The 20476-nt window shown below is 46.3% G+C and overlaps 1 protein-coding gene across 1 annotated transcript in view; it reads right to left on the reverse strand.

Moving 5' to 3' along the window:
* CNTNAP1 (contactin associated protein 1) overlaps window positions 1–20476 on the reverse strand; it is a 379706-nt gene that overhangs the window by 65930 nt on the left and 293300 nt on the right. Inside the window, exons 12-15 of the mRNA XM_085608996.1 lie at window positions 16478–16597; window positions 9007–9210; window positions 4508–4664; window positions 4217–4344 (exon numbers count right to left, since the gene is read on the reverse strand). Coding sequence (XP_085465122.1) covers window positions 4217–4344; window positions 4508–4664; window positions 9007–9210; window positions 16478–16597 — 609 coding nt within the window. The remainder of the gene's footprint in view (window positions 1–4216; window positions 4345–4507; window positions 4665–9006; window positions 9211–16477; window positions 16598–20476) is intronic.

Here is a 20476-nt window from a genome sequence, read left to right on the forward strand (position 1 = left end):
TATAGGTGAAGCAATCTAATTAGAAATTGATTCTTGATAGTAATGGTACCATTACAGATGACATAGAATAAATGTAGTGAGGTCAAACCTTTTAACCTGTGAACAGTCCAGCTGCAGAAATGCAGTATTGCTTTGAGCAGGACTAAAGCACATTGTGGCACCCCTCTAAGATAGCAGCTCTGAAGTCGCACCTTGAGACGACGTGGCCTTCTACGGTAAATCTCAGATGGTTTAAGGAAATGGGGGGCTGATTTTTTGGAGTGAGTGGATGAGCTTTGTTAAGATCTGAAATGAAAGTGAGAGTGGAAACCACAAATGTTATAGAGGGTGACATGGATGGTGATCTCCCTTCTGTTGCCAAATCTTCCCAAAGAGAATTGTTGAGTATGTTCGTATGTTTAGAGAAAATTTGCAGAAATTTGTGTTTTTCTGGGTTGAGCCCAAGGAATTTTTTTGACATTGTTGAAAGTATTTTTTTTAACCAAGAGTGTACATATCTCCTGGAGCTGAAGTTTTTAGATCAAGTTGTTTGTCATTCACATCCTGATGAATGGTGGCACCCGATGAGCAGCACAGGGCCTAGGTTTGAACCCTGTGGGATATCATTTATTGCTGTCGTAGTTCCTGAGATGAACATTTTCATCGTCACCATTTAATGGTGGTTGGTGAGAAAGGAGGAGAACAGCTCTGTACCTTATCACTGAAGCCATTATGAAGTGCCAGTCATGTCAATGACCACGGACAGATCTACACAAAGGAGTAAACAGGCGTCTCCATCATCCAGTATGTGATGAACAGTTTTCAGGATTTTAAAAGATGCAGTTTCAAGGATGCATCCTGGGTGCAAACCAGATGGGTGTGCTATGAGCAGCTCTTGAAAAGGTGTCCAAAGTAGTATATTGTATCCCAAAAAGCATTGAAGAGCGGATCTCTGTTTAGTGTAACCTTCGCATGGACCGCTATTGATCTGATGAAGAGGGTGTTTGTTGGGACAGCATCCGGGGAGACCATCACATTTTCAAGATCTTCTCCTTTTTCTACAGCTATCGCAAGGAGTTTTCTTTTCTTTCTGTTTCTTCGGTTTATGTTATTAATGTATAAAAACACTATTTTCCATATATATGCCAATATTATGGGCCAGATGTACTTGCGAGTCGCAAAAAATTGCCACTCGCAAAATAGTGTTTAGAGACTCGCAATTAGGAAGGGGCATTCCAAGGCCGTCCATTCCTAATTGCGTCTCTCAGCCCTGTGTATGAATGCTTTGCAGCCGCAATTGCGGTCGCAAACCACTCGCAATTTACCGCCCTATTCAAGAGGGTGATAATGCAGTCGCAAATGGGAAGGGGTCCCCAGGGGGCCCCTTCCCCTTTGCAAATGCAAGAGAAAATATTTTTAGCGGCAGGCAGTGGTCCCAGGGACCCCTATATGCCCTTAAGAAATTAAACGGAAACGTTGAATATTTTTTGTTTTTAAATGCAGCCCAGTTTCTTTTAAGGAAAACGGGCTGCATTTTTTTTTTAAACTGCTTTATATAAAAGCAGTCCCAGACATGGAGGTGTGCTGAGCCTTCCCCTTTACAAATGCAGGGGAAAATATTTTTTAGGAGCAGGCAGTGGTCCCAGGGACCACTACCTGCCCTTAAGATATTAAACGGAAACGTTTAATATTTTTTGTTTTTAAATGCAGCCCAGTTTCCTTTAAGGGAAACGGGCTGCATTTAAAAAAGAAAACTGCTTCATTTAAAAGCAGTCCCAGACATGGAGGTCTACTGAGCCCAGCAGGCCACCATACCTGGGAGGGCCACCCATCCCCAATGGGATCGAAAATTGTGAGTGCCTCCTTAATATTCATGAGGCTCGCAATTTGCGACCCCATTGAGAATCGGAAACAGAGTCTCAGACACTGTTGTACATTGGAAATTGCGACTCTCTATTTGCGACTCGTAATCGAGCGCAAATTGCAACTCACAATTTCCAATGGTTCGTACATCTGGCCCTCTGTCCTGTCTCACATGTATAAAATGGCTCCTGGAGCATGTCTTTGGCAGAGAAAATTCAATAAAGTTTGTTTATAAAATAAAAAAGTGGACAGTTGGGCGGTGCCTCTCCGTGGGAGGTGCGCATCATCGTTGAGTTGATATCACAGTAAGTTCATATAATGGACCGCAAATCCGGGAATTAACATCATCAGTGCAGGTCTTCACAGCAATGCTTTGAATGTGTGGCTCTCAAGACAATATAATGCCTATGATTTCAGTGCTGTGTTTTAACAGACGGCAATTGCACCAGTTTGGCCCTTACTTCCTTGTACCACCTTTGTGCTACAAAGGTAATGGTAACAAGAGTCACTACTAGCCATTTAGCACTAGACTGAAGATATAATCAAACCTTCCACTCAGCGCCGGACTGGAAACACAAACGAGCCCTGGCGATTGAGCTGGACCGACTGGGGGGGCGAGGGGGTGCTAGTGAGAAACACTGCTGCCGCTTCAGCACTGCTGCCCCCCGTCTTAGAACCACGGCTGCTGCTTTTGTTACAAGGGGGGCGATATTGCAGCACTGCTGCAAAACCGGACCCCAGAAAGAAAACCAGCCCCCACTGCTTGTAGACCAGCTCCCACCCTTAAGGCCCACGGGAAAATGCCCGGTGGCACGGCCAGGCCAGCCCTGCTTCCACTAGCCTCGCTTTCAAGACATCCTACCCATAATCAATCAAAATGCAATTTAGCACTTTCTAACTTGCCACCAGGCAGCCTCTAAGGCAATTGCAAGAATTAAAATCCCAAAAAGAGGCAACCTTGGCAAAAAGCCTAATTTATTGGTGGGACTGTTTCCCTACGCCAACCATATCATTGTGAGCGAGGAAGGGATCATTCACCCACATACACAAGTGCTGCAGTACTGCTGCAAGAGGGTACTGATGTCACACTGGCAGTAACTGAGGAACAGAAGATGGAGAAGAGGAAACAAAAGTGTACATGCCAAGTGCAGTGCATCATGTGGGAGCAGTGCACAGAACTTGTATGGCAGAGCAGGCAGCATATCTTCTTCACACAGAACAGATACCAAACAGCAGCATTCAAGCTTCTAACTGTTACAAAAGCTCCTCAGCATGCATGCATGCTCACTGTGGGCAAACATGGCAGCATGGAGCAGAGGTTGATGGAGGGGAATGGAGTGCTGAATAAGAGACAGGTAAGGGATGGGAAGTAGGGAGGTGTTTGCATAAAACGTGCCAGTGCACCATTATTGCACCCAATGGGAGGTTCACAGTTCATATAGAGGAGAGATAAATGCACTCCTATGATAGATCAAAGATATGTGATGCACAGTGGTGGCTGCCTCTGTACAGGGATGGTGAAAGCGGGGGGCGTGAGGCATGAAAAATAGTACAAATAAACCTTACCTTCTACGCCACCGCCGCCACACATTCCTCCTCATTGCCAGGCTCCCGGACTCTCCCAGCCAATCACGACATTGCAGGAGTAGCGTTGTGATTGGTCTGAGCGGTCTGTTCGGCCACTCAGGCAGTACCTGGGTGGCTGGGCATGTTCTCCACTGGGCTGTGCAACACAGCCCAGTGGAAAAATTGCCAAGTGCACATGACTGTTAGGCCGAGCCCCGCCCCACCCAACCTGGCTGGAGTCCCGCAAACAAAAATAAAATGATAATAACTTCTTGTTATTATCACTTTATTTTTCTTTTGCACTGCTCAATGAGCAGTGGGGCGACGCTCCTCCGCCTTAGCAGACGGGCCGCCACTGTGATGCAGTCAGACACTTCCTGTTATGTAGTTCTGTTGTCTGCTTACACTAATCAATTAGTACTCCCTTATGGACGTGAGAACCCTTGATGGCAAATGCAACAATGATGGTGTCAGTGAGCAATAAAAAGTGTGACTCTAGAGTGTCGTAAAAGGCATGCACGTTCAAATACCATTTGTCAATAAAATGTAGGTTATGATTGAACATTAAAAGACCGATCATGCTACTGAAAGCAACTGCCTGAGTCGAAGAGAAATCTCTTATAAATGAAGTTTCACCCCATTACCTCTATCTCTCAGAACAATGACCTGAGAATTTGAAATACACGAAATAAACGAGACTTACCCCTGATGATGCCATTGTAAGCAACACATGTTCAGCTCTCACCATGGTACTCCCTTTCTCTGGACAGTGGGATGGGAATAGAAAAGGGTCGAATGTGGTACTCACTGTCTCCATAGCAACGCAAAGGTCCCACTGCAAACCAGGCCTCTGAGCTGGTGCGATTGGTGTCACCGACAACTACCTGTATGACGGGCAGGTGATCTATAAATGTCAGGAGTCCTTTATCACTGCGCCTGTATTTACAGCAAAGAAAGGTATGACAAGAGATCAGACAGAACCGGGATGAGATGTGTTCCTCACCACGAATGTAGCGCTTTGGGATACCATTTACATGACAGGATCCAGAGATAACAAATCAATGGGGTGGACTACTGCAGGGGGTGGGAGGGGGCTTACCACAGCATGTGCTCAGCGTCGCAGTTGCAGAAGAACTTGGGGTCTGCGCAGTTCTTGTCCATGCCGCATGCACATCTTTGGACTCCCGGGCTCGATCCACCCCAGTAGAAGTGCCTCTCATGGTTACGCCCCATCCAGAAGCTCAAGGGCAGACCAGCTAAGGCGAGACAAGAGCAGACATTGTTTCACAGTCCTGAGCTCGGCGAGAGGCTGTCCATGGATGGCGAATGAAGCCAGCCATGGTGATTTTGCCTCCTTTCCTTTCTTATGTAAACGTCCATATTAGTAACTCCACAATATTTTGCACGTGGATGAAAATCATGCGATATGTGTAGTATACCAAAACTAGTCTCTAAGCACTACCAGGGCACAACCCCAAAGCGCTAGAATTTGAACTTTATTTATATATTTTACTACTTAATGACCCGAAAGGATCACACATATGGCGAATTGGCCATTTTTTCATGCCTTTCTGCTTTCCCTTAGTTGATTGGCCCAGGGCGTTCGACCTCGAATCTGGGGAACTGGCTTCGAGTCTCGGCAATGACGCTGAACTTCCTGTGATTCTGGGCAAATCACTTAATCTCCCCGTGCCCGACAAAAAATGAATGTGTCCTCATGCAACGCAACTGGGGCTATGTAAAGCGCTCTGATAACCGATACCTTTGGGTCAAGTTGGCGCTATATAAAAATCGGTAAAATAAAAAATGCCACTGACTTCTCACACTAAAGCATTGAATCCTCAGGCTTGCCTCTAAATGGACACTGAAAATAAACTCAGCAGACAGGCTGTCAGGCTCAGCGGTTCCATGCAGTCTTAGGGTTGTATGCCATGCAATCCCTACGTTTTGTTTACTTTAAAAGGCTTCCTTGAATTAGTAAATGCATCCATTTAATGTGTGCATTTGAGAGGAGATGTGCTCTGGTAGCTAACTTCAAATCCTGTACCAAAATATAGTAATCAAAGGCAAACCAGATTTCCTCTCCACCCCTCACTTCCATGATCCACTCAAATCGAGGGAAACTTGCAAACAGGTGGAGCAATAGTATTTATTCCTTTTAAGGAAGCTTGTTGATTTCTATTTTAACATACATTCGAAGGCACTTAATAAACAATCAAAATTGATTCTCGTCATAGATAATAGTAGACGACAGATTTATTCAAATTACCAAAATTCAGGCGCGCAACTCTCAAGGTGAACTCAGAGTAACAATTGGGGCGCCTTTGCTGCTTGAACTACCTTTCTGGAGACGCATACTTCAGTGGAAGATGCAGCATATGGTGATGAGATGATGGTCAACAAAGTGTCTGGGGGAAATCCATCCTCTGTAGATTAGAACTAGAACATTACCTGTGAGGAGCAACGTACTCATACCCTCTCAGCAGTCATTGGCGTGGGTTTTTATCCTAAAATCTAGGACCAAGACAGCATGAGTGTGCATTCAATGTTCATAGCATACGTTAGGACCCTACATTCTGCCTACCAAAATTGTAAAGGATTTTAAGTCATATCTCTGGGTTCTCGACCACTGGTATGTGCTTCACTATTCCCTAGATAGGCTTGTGCTGTACAGGTTCCATGGCATCACATCTCTCATGCAGCAACCTGTATCCTTTTCAACAAAAGGTCCTACAGTAATAATGCCGGACTGTGCGCACTGCATCAGCAAACATGTCAACCAGCAAATGATATTGGACTTAAGCATGGCTGACATTCAGAGACCTGCTCGATTTGTTCTGTAATGTATCATTTGTATGTGGTTAACTTGCTCGGGAATTGCCAAGAAAGAGTTCAAGGTGCAAAGCTCTGGAATGCACTTACCTGAGTTTAAGCTCATAACCTGACTACCTCTCCCTCAAGAAAAAAATCAGCTAATCAGGCTGGCCTTTGAGTTACTGAAAGAACTTGTGGTAGTGAGTGTAGGATAGCTAATGTGGGCCTCACATCTGCCTGGACTCTGTACCCCGCAATCTCCACATAAATGTAACTGTCCCAAAATACTTTTGGTAACATATTTTTTGTTGGGAAATCCTATGCAAAAAATGAGGTCATCTGGGAAAGTGCAGGATCCGCCTACGAAGTCTACTTTATGTGTGGGATTTTTACCTTGCTATTTGGGCCGGGGAACAACCTTTACAACGCAACTTTTACAACGCACTACCATTACAACGCATTTTTTACAACGCATAATCCATTACAACGCATGACATTACAACGCATGACACTACAACGCATTTTTAAAAACTACCTTTACAACGCATTCCATTACAACGCATACTACCATTACAACGCATACCATTACAACGCATAATATTACACTATACTATCCAACACTTACCCTACTGATGCACCCCCTGGAGTTAGAATAGTAATTTTTACCCCTACACTATCCAACACTTACCCTACTGTTGCACCCCCTGGAGTTAGAATAGTAATTTTTACCCCTACACTATCCAACACTTACCCTACTGTTGCACCCCCTGGAGTTAGAATAGTAATTTTTACCCCTACACTATCCAACACTTACCCTACTGTTGCACCCCCAGGAGTTAGAATAGTAATTTTTACCCCTACACTATCCAACATTTACCCTACTGTTGCACCCCCTGGAGTCAGAATAGTAATTTTTACCCCTATACTATCCAACACTTACCCTACTGATGCACCCCCTGGAGTTAGAATAGTAATTTTTACCCCTATACTATCCAACACTTACCCTACTGATGCACCCCCTGGAGTTAGAATAGTAATTTTTACCCCTATACTATCCAACACTTACCCTACTGATGCACCCCCTGGAGTTAGAATAGTAATTTTTACCCCTATACTATCCAACACTTACCCTACTGATGCACCCCCTGGAGTTAGAATAGTAATTTTTACCCCTATACTATCCAACACTTACCCTACTGATGCACCCCCTGGAGTTAGAATAGTAATTTTTACCCCTATACTATCCAACACTTACCCTACTGATGCACCCCCTGGAGTTAGAATAGTAATTTTTACCCCTATACTATCCAACACTTACCCTACTGATGCACCCCCTGGAGTTAGAATAGTAATTTTTACCCCTACACTATCCAACACTTACCCTACTGTTGCACCCCCTGGAGTTAGAATAGTAATTTTTACCCCTATACTATCCAACACTTACCCTACTGTTGCACTCCCTGGAGTTAGAATAGTAATTTTTACCCCTACACTATCCAACACTTATCCTACTGTTGCACCCCCTGGAGTTAGAATAGTAATTTTTACCCCTATACTATCTAATACTTACCTTAAATGTAATTTAATATTATGCGTTGTAATGGTATGCGTTGTAAAGGTAATATGCGTTGTAATGGTAATGCGTTGTAAAGGTATTTTTTAAAAATGCGTTGTAGTGTCCTGCGTTGTAATGTCATGCGTTGTAATGGATTATGCGTTGTAAAAAATGCGTTGTAAGTGCATGCGTTGTAGTGTGCGTTGTAACGTCATACATCCATTTGGGCCGGATATAGTAAATTCTAATTTTGCATTTCCCAGTCTCGACTACGGGAACGCACTCTACTCAGGAACTACAAACAAGCTCCTGAGACGACTCCAACGCATCCAGAACGCCTCGGCCCGACTCATCCTCGACGTCCCCCGCCCCAGCCACATCACACCCCACCTGAGAGGCCTTCACTGGCTCCCCGTCAACAAAAGGATCACCTTCAAACTCCTCATCCACGCACACAAAGCACTGCACAACACCGGACCCACCTACCTCAACAACCGACTCAGCTTCCACACCCCCACCCGAAGCCTCCACTCAGCCGCCCTCGCCACAGACCCCCGCATCCGAAAAACCACCGCCGGCGGCAGATCCTTCTCCTACCTCGCCGCCAAGACCTGGAACACTCTCCCCCTCATCCTAAGACAGACCCAGGACCTGCTGGCCTTCAGAAGACTCCTCAAGATCTGGCTCTTTGACCAGTAGCCCCCCCCCCCCCCCCAAGCGCCTTGAGACCCTCTCGGGCATGTAGCGCGCTTTACAAATGCAGTGATTGATTGATTGATTGATTGCTCACTTTGCCACTGGATTCAAGATAGCCTGGCTGATGAGGGTTATGAACCCGAAACCGGTCCCAGGGTGCTTGTTTCCGGTCCAGGGAAGACATGGCTTGGCAGTTTGGGCTGGACTGTTCCCATGAGGCACAGGGTCAGACTGATTTGCATATGGCCATGTCTGAACTGGGGTGGTGAAGTGAGCTAAAGAATGATGATGGATTAAACCCAGATCAGTTGACTGGGGGTGAGTGTTTGATTTGCTCAAGCGCTCCGTCCATCATCCCCTTTGGTATTGCTTAGTTCTATTCCGAAACAGTCATGGAAAATGAAAAGATCATCAAACTACAAAAATGATATAGCCCATGGGCAACTACATAATTTAAGACCATATGACCTCATTTTGACAGAAAGGCCAGAGTTCTGTTTGTGTCAAATAAGCCCTGATGTGATTGTACTCACATGGCGAGTTCAAGAGCCTGGCTCTGTAGCAGGAGAACTCAATCCTTTGCTCGCAGTACTCAGATCCATTCGCCAGAGCGGAGACCTCTCCCCAGGTGGCATTCCAGTACTGCAGGGGGCCCACGAAAGGCATGTCGGGGCTGGAGCCCACAACTTTGGTAGCATAATATCTGTCGTGGTGGATAATGGACCAGGCTTTGTCCGCTGAAAGTGTCAAAAAGACAAAAGATGTCAAATAGAAATCTGAAAAGCACTCTATATATGCAATACTGAGCGAGCTGGAATGGTTTCAATGTATTTGATAGTTTCACATCGATAACAGCAGAGTGCATCAATATACTGTACAACGAAAGGGAAAGTTTATCTGTAGCAATTCTTCTTTAGTGGTGATTTCTTCTAAAGGTTTAATTGTAGGTGAGTTCTTATCTAGTATTTTCAAAGTGTTTAAAGGAAAATTCATAACACATAAGGGCAGGCACGATTTGGCGCTGCAGACACAAAAGTGACTTACCTGTAACACTGTCTCTCCAGTGCTGGTATGTTAACTGCTCATTCCGGTTTCAGGAAAGTCATTGGAGTACCAGTTAAGAGCGAAGTACCTCTGTGAAGGATCAAAGAATCAAACACCACTGGTTTGCCAGTTTTATTTTTTTATGATATAAGTTTGCTACAAGGTCTTTTGACACTTTCTTTGCAGCTTCAGAAAGCACCTGCGAAGGTTAGAGCTGAAAGGATGAAGGGGCTGATTTTGTTAATCCCGATTACCGTATTGCAAGTGGCGTAGGATATATTGCGTGGGATATAATGCGTTTGTAATACAGCGGACGAAATATCCGTTACGTTTGTGACAGTGTAACCCGTCCGCCAAACTCCAAACCAGGCCCTAAGTCCCTGAATGTTGATAATGCTGGAGAAACATAACTACAGATGTTTATACGTTAAGATCTGAAAACAGAGGGAAAATAAATAAACACAGGTATTTGGCAAATAGACAAAGGGTCTAGCAAGTTTTCTGAGATCAAGGGCAGGCAAATGAACCAAACTCATGACAATTTGATGGAAAGTTTACAATAATCCTTCTGCGGCAAAGAGAGTGGATACAGATATTTGAAAAGAATGAGAGTCATTTGCATAAGCTGTCCAATGCAGCCACAGATATTGGGACCCAATGGCTTGTAGAGTGGAGCTTGGAGGCTGGCGCGATGCTGCAAAGATGATACATTTAATAACTTTATGAATCTGCTCACAACCTTGCTGATATCCATCAACACAGAAAAAGCTTTCGACAGGGTACTTGGATGGGATAGGCCTGGGAGAGAGATTTAAAATGTGGATATTGAGCAGATACACTTGGCCTGTGGCGAGGGTCAATAGGGTGACCGCTGAACCTTTTGAGGTGAAGAGAGGCACTAGAGAGGGTAGGCCCCTGTCCCCACTCGTTTACTCTCCACATTATAGTCCTTGGTACAACATGCGAGGACCAACCCAGCCATTCAGAGATTACGGATCCTTCACGTTCAATCAGCGGACTATTGACTGTGCTCAAATCATTTGCTTTCGGGTCTGCTACAAAATAAATGTAAGGAAGTCTGATATTCTAAAAATAACCAACCCATTTGAGCAACAAAAAGTTCTATAGAACCCGTTCCCATTGACTTGGACCAAGGGCCATATATATTACCTACAGGTTCAAAATGTCGCCTTTCTAGGGACTGTAGCACTTAACTCCTCAGGCTTGCAGGCCATGATTCTAAGAGAATTGCAGTCTTGGGAAGATATCGGACTTTCCTTACTGGGGAGACTGGCTGCAAATAAGATGGCCCCCTCCCAAGGACATTGTACATGATGCCGACTATCCCACTTCAACTCACTAAACGAACCCTAGGTACATTTCAGAGCTTGATTGAGAGCTTCCTCTGGGAAAGTAAGAAACCCCAAATCACAACGAAATATGAATGCTTAGCACCAGAAAGGGGGACTGGGAGTTCTCAAACTAGTCAACTGTTACCAGGCAGGCCAGCTCTGGTTTATAGTAGGATGGACTAAGAAGGAGTCTTTGGAGCACTGAGGCTGCACAGATCAAGCTGTAGCTGGGACACACACTTGGAAAGTAGCATGGCTCAGAAGGAAACTCAAATAATCAAAAAGAATTAATCACTTAGGTCGTTTTACAGAGTCTCTTGGAAATTTTCTGATAAGGACCCTCAGCCACACTGTCATGGCATCGGTATAGCTTGATTCTCCACTTATTTGATTAAGTGGGATGAATCATCATAGGGTCTTGGCACCTGAGTGTCCCGTTCTTCAGGTGTTCATCATCCTCCTGGTGTGCGACAGTCGTGAGTGAGAAGAATGTTGGAGTAATACAAAATTATTAAAAATATATTTTCTCCTGTGTAGTTTGTTTTTATTTTCACATGGGAGGGATAAAGTTAAAAAAGTGTGTGGTGCTTAATTGGATAATTATAGGTCCAAAGCAACTGGTGAGTGGTCAGTCGACATGTTTCAGCGTGTGTCGCCCAGAAGGGTCCGATGGCTTTCTTCAGGGCCAAAGGATCCAGCCGTCTCAAATGTAGAGGGGCTGTATATGTGTTATGTAAAGGGAGTGGATTCACTCACCCTATTAGGGCAACAGGTTGTATTTAATGCCTGTTATGGAACTGTGGTGATAGGCCTTAATTTGGTCTATTGTTGAGGAGGACAAAGAGAAAATAAGGAAGGAGTTAAAGGCTTTCTTAATATGCAAGGCAAAAGCATACATGGGTTACACGTATCAAAACAAATGTTTAAAAGTTCTATTTCTTGCCTGATGTGATTTAGATGTTGTAATACGTTTCGCAGTGCTGGCTTCCTGCTGTCTGTAGATGTAAAGTATTACTAGCCAGAGTGAACTTTCAGGTTTTAAAAGTATAGAAAATGTGCCAAAAAGCTGAGGTATAGCATATCCCGGGAAAATTATTAAAGGTGCATATGTGTGCATCTATGAGGATAAACGTGAAAGTGAGAGAGCTTTAGGAAAAATAGATTTGGTTAGTTTTACCTGGAATCTATGTGGGTGTTTCAGTTTCATGAGGCCAGCACTGCGACTTGTAGTTCTTCTGTGTGGGTTCGTAAGTCATGTGCTGTTCCTGGCTTATTTGCCCTGGAACAGGAAGTAGATTCGGAGGGCGGGACTTTGTTTGCCCTCCCACATGTGGTCAGATTGGTCGTAAATTCTATGGTTAATAGTGCTCAGCAACAATCGTTCTTGATGTCTGTGCAAGGGCCAAGAGAGCTCCTAATGTTAATTTAGGAAGTGTTAAAAGTGCAGATATTTTTGCTAGCAGTCTTTTGGAGCCACTTGTGAGAGGGAGTATCTAATAATGCTGCCTTATTGGTAATGTAGTTTTGATGTGAACTGGTAATGAGGCACTATATTTCTCAGGATCGTGGATGATAAGATGCAATGTCGCGATCAAAAAGGTTCCCGATTTGTTTAGTGAAAAGTTTTAGAATGTACAAACAGCAGCTGTGCACCAATGCAGACACCATTGCGCCATGGTGCTTTGCAGTGATGATTGTTGTTGTGCAGGAAATGATACCTTCCTGCGCAAAAAACAATCATTAATGTCATTTTGCTCCTTCTATGTGTGCTGTAGAATGCGGCACACACAGAAAGAGCAAAAAACGAGAAGAAATAATTTATTTCTCCTCGTTGCCCCACGAGGCGTTGGATTCGGACGCATTCACAGGTTGACGACACTTTGTAAATCAGGGAATGTGTCAGGCTCCATGGATGTCACACGGGAATACCCACAGCAACACCCACGGAACGCCCCTTTCACGCAGAGTAATGAGTGAAAGGAGCCCATATTTACAAGGCCATGAAAAGTCACACAGGGTGACTTTACATTGTCTTGTAATATGGGCAGGCACACTGCTCCGCCGATGCATCTAATTAAGTGATGCATGGACTTGTTAATGAGGCCCAAAGAGTGTGGTGCAGACAAAGCAGATTGTGTATACACATGGCTTAGAGCAACAGTTAAGAAGTGAATGGAATGCACAGTAGCAGTCTGTACACAGATGAGTGAGAAACCAGGAATAGTTGTGTGATGATGAGGCCAGGAGCTCAAAAGTTCTTCCCACAGTAAAGTCAACAGATGCAGTGGAATACTTATTTCAGCATTGTAGTGTTGAAAACAGAATGGTGTCCGCCTCCAGAAAGTGGCTGGAAACGGTGCTTCACAGCTGGGCAATTAGGGAGTAGGTCCGCCCGGGGTTTGAACTCCCAACACCTATGTGGCCCAGGAAAAGGGAGGCATCAGGTCTAGAGGAAGGAGGAGCACTCCGATGCAGGGGAGGCTCCTCCGCAATGGCGGAGGAGCCGCCCCACTGCTTTCTCGCAGTGCGAGAAGCAGAAACATAAAATAGTAATAACTACTAGTTATTACCATTTTATGTTTGTGTTGCGGGCGTGCGGGTGGGCGGGGCTGCTCTGCTGTCCGAACAGGGCAGGTGATGAGTGGTGAGCCCACTCCTGAGTGCGCAAAGACTGTTTGGTCGGCCCTCTTGGGCTGCCCAGACCAGTCATGCGCACTTTTCCCTGCTCCATGCAGGGTGCCAAGCAGCCTGCATGGAGAACATGCCCACCTGGTAAGCCTCAGGCTGGGCGCCGTCCCAACCAATCACAACGCTGCATGCAGCGTTGTGATTGGCTTCGGGGTGGAGCCTGGTTGCCTGCTTCTTGTTCCTATCGGAGGCAGGAGAGCAGGAGCCGACAAGACACGGTACCCGGTCTCAAGGTGTTTAATTATTTTTTTTATTAAACCCCCACCTGTGCGCGACCTCCCCCACCTCTCCCTCCTCCTCGCGCGACCCCCACGTGCACCCCCCCACCTGTGAGCCTGACGGGCCGCGACTGCTCAAATGGATGGGGAGGGCACAGTCTGAAGGCAGGACGATTGAGGAAAGCAGCAAGGCGAGATACCGTCAGCAGGAAAGTCATCCGGCTATCCATCAGTGAGACAATGTCCTCAATGAAGGAGAGAGCGAGAGTGGGAAAACTTCGATGTGTGCATCTCAGCTCTCACAAAACAGAATGGCAGCACACCTGGTGGCAACCCTCTCCCGTCCATGATGTTGATGTAACAATCAAACTGCAACAAGTGGCAAGCTGAACATTATTATTCAAGACGAAACGCAGCCCGCTCTGTGAGAGTCAAGTCCAGCATCACCATGTCCTAAAGCAGCATTCCCACCTCAATGTTCCATGGTGGGAGGAACCATGTTTGGGAGAGAAAAGGCAAACAAATAGGAAGGGAATAAAGAATACTGATGTGCCTTCATTAGTGTGAATGGCAATATTCCTATCAGTAAACGTGTCATACTCAACGAGTTGTGTGTGAATGTTCTGGGTGTTTCATGTGGAGACCAGAGGGTTGTACAGACTTGCCTGTGCATCATCTTCCCGGCAGAAATAAACCTCTTTGAGGCAACTGATGGTGGCAATTACAATGAAATCATAATATTCTTCTCCTAATTAGTCACCACTTCAGCGACCTCTTACATCCATGCACTTAAGCTTTGGTGACATTTAAAATGATTCCTTGCAAGGGTTAGTCCAGCCATGAGGCTTCTTGAACATGACCAAGTGGGATCCCCTTCTCACACTTAGGGTAACTTGTTATCAGGTCTAAGCCAAGGAGATGAGTGTGGAATAGAAGGGAATATTAGTTAGGGTATTTAGCCATGGTGATATTTGGGGTCAACAGGTCCTGGGACTGCACTTTAAGACTTTTAACATGTATTTTAAATAGTACCATGGGTGATGAGGGAGGAACTGTCAGACCAATTCTCAAAGGCATTGACTTGAAAGCTGCAAACATGCCTTTAGACATCTGCTTAGGCTTAGTGCAAATTTCCAACTTTCATGGAATTCCCAAAGAATGCCTGAGAGTAGTCATGGGAGTCTGTGTTTATCTCTTTGTGCACGTGTCCAAGATCAGTGCACACAACTCACCCCTGTGAGAAGATTTACTCACAAGCATCCATAGCCCAGACTGGCGGACATTCATGATCACGTGAACCCACAACAGGCTTTCGCTTGTGATAATGCTGTGATACGACCCATGTATAGTAACACGTGATTGTGGCCTCATTTAGATCATTATTTCTATAGAGATCCTTAAACTGGTTTCTTAACTTGTTCAGGAGTGACAGGAGTAACCATCTACATGTGTTCATTCTCTTTTATTTCTTCGCACTGATTACAATGGAGTCGCCCGCCTTGGGCGCAATCAGATGTTTGTGTCTGAATCGAGGTTACAAGTTTTGCACACACTTCCCTCTGGCCTGATGGTGTTCACATGCACACGTTTCTCCATGTAAATAGTGGAGGAAAGTATGCAGCGCAAAAAAGGACATGTTCTGATTCCTCCAGCTTGGAAAGTGGGAAAACTCCAGCTCCAGTCACTGGAGCTCGAAAGTATAAGGCAATACGGTGCAGGGGAGAAACCTAAGCCAAGATAATCAGTCTTTACTAAGGGGATTTTACCATCTGGTAATTCTTTTAAAATGAGAATCAGAGACCAAGTGAGGTACATCATCTGATTCACCACATTCACCCTCTTTAGCTCTATAAGGCTGTGACAAGTCTGGCCAGACCCAATGAAAGCTCTCTAACACGTATCCAAAGATGAATCAATGGCGGCCCCTCCACCCCAGCATGCCCACAGTCGGGATTACAAATGACAGAGAGAGACAGGGCCATCCTTCTCCACAAGGGACCACCCGAGTTAGCTCCTAACAAAACTATAAAATAATTCAACCTAGTCTACGTTCATAAAGATAGTTTGGTTGTTATTCTTTCTGATTTACTTCCTGTAAAGTTTCTGCATGCACATTGCATGTGTTTTAGGTGCTTATTACCTGGAAATATCAATTTGGTTACAGAGAAGGCAAGCCTTGCTGTATGGCTTAGATCAGGAGGGCTTAGTACACAATAATAGGTGGGTGGTATTGTAAGGTGATAAGCAGGTCTCTACAATTCTACTTGGTCCACAAAGGCATAGGGTCTATTTCACAAAAGCATCTATGAGTACAGGAATTAGAACTACAAGAACACGTGTTCCGCACTCTTACTTGCCATAACGATCCAGCCACGGAATGTCCCACTACCTGTTAGTTTAAAAAGAGGGCGCAGTCCCTTCAATGTGGACTAATATTACATGAATATTGCTTGAATGTGCCCATTTTACCACCATTTTAGATTTTTTGGGGCTAATTCACAAAAGCATGTAGGTGTATGTAATTGAGCACTGCAAGAGTACTCCAGAATGTTATACTGTGGAGTTAGTCTCAGCAGAGGTGCCCTGCACTGCACGGGCTGCAATAGTCTAGGTAGATCTCCTGGTTCGGATCTGCAAACTGGCATAGTGGAGCGGTTTCAAGACATTGCATTCTAGTGCTGTAGTAGCAGTTGGCCCCTTACCTCTCATATCGCAGTACACATAGAACGGTTTCAAGGGTCCGCTGCCATCAGGGTCCACGGTGTAGTTTCCTGAGGGCTTTCCACTCAGCCTGTAGGCTTCACAATTCTCTTTATAAAGTGCTTAAACGTACAAACAACAGACAAAGAAGCAGAATGCAATTGTTGAAACCAGGTAACTTTTTTAATAAAGTTTTTTAAAAAACACACAAAAAACAATCTGCAGTGCTATGAACATCAATAATAATTCTGTTCTTGCTCGCCTTCTCTGGCTCATGCACAATTGTACAACAGAGACTTATTATATTGTAATTGCATTTACATAGCGCTTACTACTCCTGACGAGGCGTCGAAGCATGGTTAAAAGCAAGGAATCTGTATTGAAATAGTGATATTCCAAGTGAGTTGGTATGAAAGTGGGCACAATGGAGCACATCTGTAAAATAAATTATAAATATAAAATCAGTGCATACATATATAAGCAATTGTGTTGGTGTAGGCACATGCCACTGTAGTGGGTGGAATGTCTGCAAATGAGATGGGGATGAGTTCTAGCACCAGTACTGACACTCTGGGGCTCATTAGGATGGCGGTCGGTAAACCACCCCGACCACCATGGAAGCGGAAAACAACCACACGCCTGTACCGTAGAAAAACCGGCGGCCAAATTAGGATCATCCGACAAAAAACACTAACCGCGGTGGAACGGGGCCAAGAAAAACCGCCCGTAGCGGGCGGTGAGTGCCAAAATCCATCTGCGGTGGTAGGATATGCGGCAGAAAAACACCAACCCGCCGCAAGCATAGCGGAGACACCGCACGGGAAATTAGGATATCCCCAACGGTCCAGCGGTACGTACCGCTGTTTCCGACCGCTGCGGTCGCACACTGGGGTGAATGGGAGAGCCAGCGGAAGAGCTGCGCACAGCCACCACTGCGGGCGATCCGTGAAAAACATGGCGGACGAAGCCAAAAACCCACAATAAGGCTAAAAAGTGCACACAGCAAACTAGCCATGCCCCCCCAACACACAAAACACACCCCAATGACACAACCACATGGCAAAAAGAAAAATACATCTCCCAGGACAACACACACACCACACCTGACATCAATACCCCATTTGGACACACCCACATAGCTGAGTACAAAACCAGCCCCTTCCCTGACCACCACTGTTTGGTACCCTGGTCCAACAGACACCATTAGCCACAAGGACACAATGTGGGCAAGGATAGTCCAAAGGGTCAATGCAGTAGGGACCACCCCAAGATCCAAAAAGGAGATCAGGAAGCGGTGGCATGATCTGAAGAGGGTTGTCAAATAGAGGAGAAGCAAGAACCATGAGCTGGCTCAGAGGATTGGCGGGGGCCCTCCCATTCCACCAAAACCATTCACACACCATGGGAGGAGAAAGTGCTTGCTATACTGCATCCAGAGTGTCTCACAGGAGTAGCCGGGGGAGTGGAGGCAGGTAAGTACAAACAAATGACTACCACCACACTGATATGTACTGACTTGCACAACTACAAAGCTACACCACCTAGGACAAATCCCATTCACCTACACCACACACTTACAAAAACATGTCTCACAGATCCAACAATCACCCACTCCCATTCACCCTAAACGTAGCTAACAACATTACCATGGGGGCATGTGTATAGGCAGACAGCACTACAACTCCCAACAGGCCCCCTTGTCCCACAGCATCAGCAAGATGGAGCACCCCCCCCCCCCCAGAAGCAAGTGTCAGCCATTACATTACCCTCATTAAACTTACAGGTAGGCAGCCATCTTCCCTGGGAGGGTGTTTGTGGGTGGGAGGCCTGTACCACTACTACCATGCCCCCTGTCCCACTCCTCAGCAGGATGGGGCCCTCCCCCACCCCACCCAGAAGCAGTTGGAAGCCATTGCAGTACACCAAACTTACAGGTAGGTAGCCATCTTCACATTGAGGGTGTTTGGGGGTGGGAGGCCTGCACTACCACTCCCACTGTGCCCCCTGTCCCACACCTCAGCAGGATGGAGCCCTACCCCACCCCACCCAGAAGCAGTTGGATGCCATTGCAGTACACCAAACAAACTTACAGGTAGGTAGCCATCTTCACATTGAGGGTGTTTGGCGGTGGATGGCCTGCACTACCACTCCCACCATGCCCCCTGTCCCACACCTCAGCAGGATGGAGCCCTCCCCCACCCCCCCCAGAAGCAGTTGGAAGCCATTGCAGTACACCAAACAAACTTACAGGTAGGTAGCCATCTTCACATTGAGGGTGTTTGTGGGTGGGAGGCCTGCACTACCACTCCCACTGTGCCCCCTGTCCCACACCTCAGCAGGATGGAGCCCTACCCCTACCACTCCCACCATGCCCCCTGTCCCGCACCTCAGCAGGATGGAGCCCTCTCCTACCCCACCCAGAAGCATTTGGAAGCCATTGCAGTACACCAAACAAACTTACAGGTAGGTAGCCATCTTCACATTGAGGGTGTTTGTGGGTGGGAGGCCTGCACTACCACTCTCACCATGCCCCCTGTCCCACACCTCAGCAGGATGGAGCCCGCCCCACCCCACCCAGAAGCAGTTGGAAGCCATTGCAGTACACCAAACAAACTTACACGTAGGTAGCCATATTCACATTGAGGGTGTTTGGGGGTGGGAGGCCTGCACTACCACTCCCACCATGCCCCCTGTCCCACACCTCTGCAGGATGGAGCCCTCCCCCACCCCACCCAGAAGCAGTTGGAAACCATTGCAGTACACCAAACAAACTTACAGGTAGGTAGACATATTATTCTGTCTTGTGACCCCACTGAGCAGCATGTAAGCCTTCACCACGCACACACAGATGTGTCACATAACAAAGCCAAATGTAAGCACATTACAGGTAAGTAGGCAGTACGTGCACCCACACATTCGTCCAAAAAGAAATGGTGCCATATGACAACACCAGCCCTCCCATTGCACAAATATGCACACCTACCCCATTGCCACGCACAGTGTGCACACAGGTAAGCTAAGGAAACTGTCACAGCTACCAAAGTGTGACACACCAATGCACATGTAGAAGAAAGTCTGGGCACAATCATGCACAGCACCTATTGACATGGGCATCGCCATGGGACATGTGCTACAAGGACCATTTGAAAAACACAAAAGCATGTGTGGTGGTACAAATCAAGATAAGCACATGACAGGACAAAGGTATGCAGGAGATGACAATGGCCAGTCCATGGCCAGATGTGACGCCTGCCAGGTTAGCCAAATCAACTGAGAGTCCTCAATGAAAAACATGTTGTGCCAGTCCCTAGATGGCAACAAGTCCCCGTAATCATGAATTATGCACGGCTCGCATGGTATGTCTTGACACCTCACACCATGGACCAGTAATGCATGTACCACTGCATCATGTCAGTTGTGCACATAGTAAACAATGTGATGATCAGTCAATTGTGCAGTGTACAAAAAGTGAATGACACACAGCTAACACAAAGCTTGCGGGGTTCACTTCAATGACCATTTTTCCATCTGATCCACAGGTGACCAAGAACTCACTGCAGAGGACAACACCAGCAACCTGCAGAGCTAGTCTCCCCCACCGGTACATGGACTCTCGGGATGTTGACTCTCGGGATTCTCTTGACATTGAGCTCGAAGCCAGCCCATCTGGTGTGCCAGGGAGCAACAGGTCCCAGGACCCCATCGTCCCCACCACCACATCTGCGGCAATAACAACTTTGCTGCAGACCCCTGCTGTTACGGCCTGTGTGGCCACCGACACCACCACCACCACCTCCACCACCAGTGCTGCCTGCAACACCCTCCCTGTCCCAGAGGATGACCACCCCACACCACCTACGGTGGAGGGCAGGGAGAGGATGCGGGTGCCCACAGTGGTGAGGCAACAGGTCCGTGGTAGCAGGGCAGGTGGGATGAGTAGGGTCACCCACAGACACCAGGAGGCTGGGACCCACTCCCAGGAACACATCACCAGAGTCCTG

The sequence above is a fragment of the Triturus cristatus genome, chromosome 1_1, assembly GCF_964204655.1.
Source record: "Triturus cristatus chromosome 1_1, aTriCri1.1, whole genome shotgun sequence".
Taxonomy (NCBI): domain Eukaryota; kingdom Metazoa; phylum Chordata; class Amphibia; order Caudata; family Salamandridae; genus Triturus; species Triturus cristatus.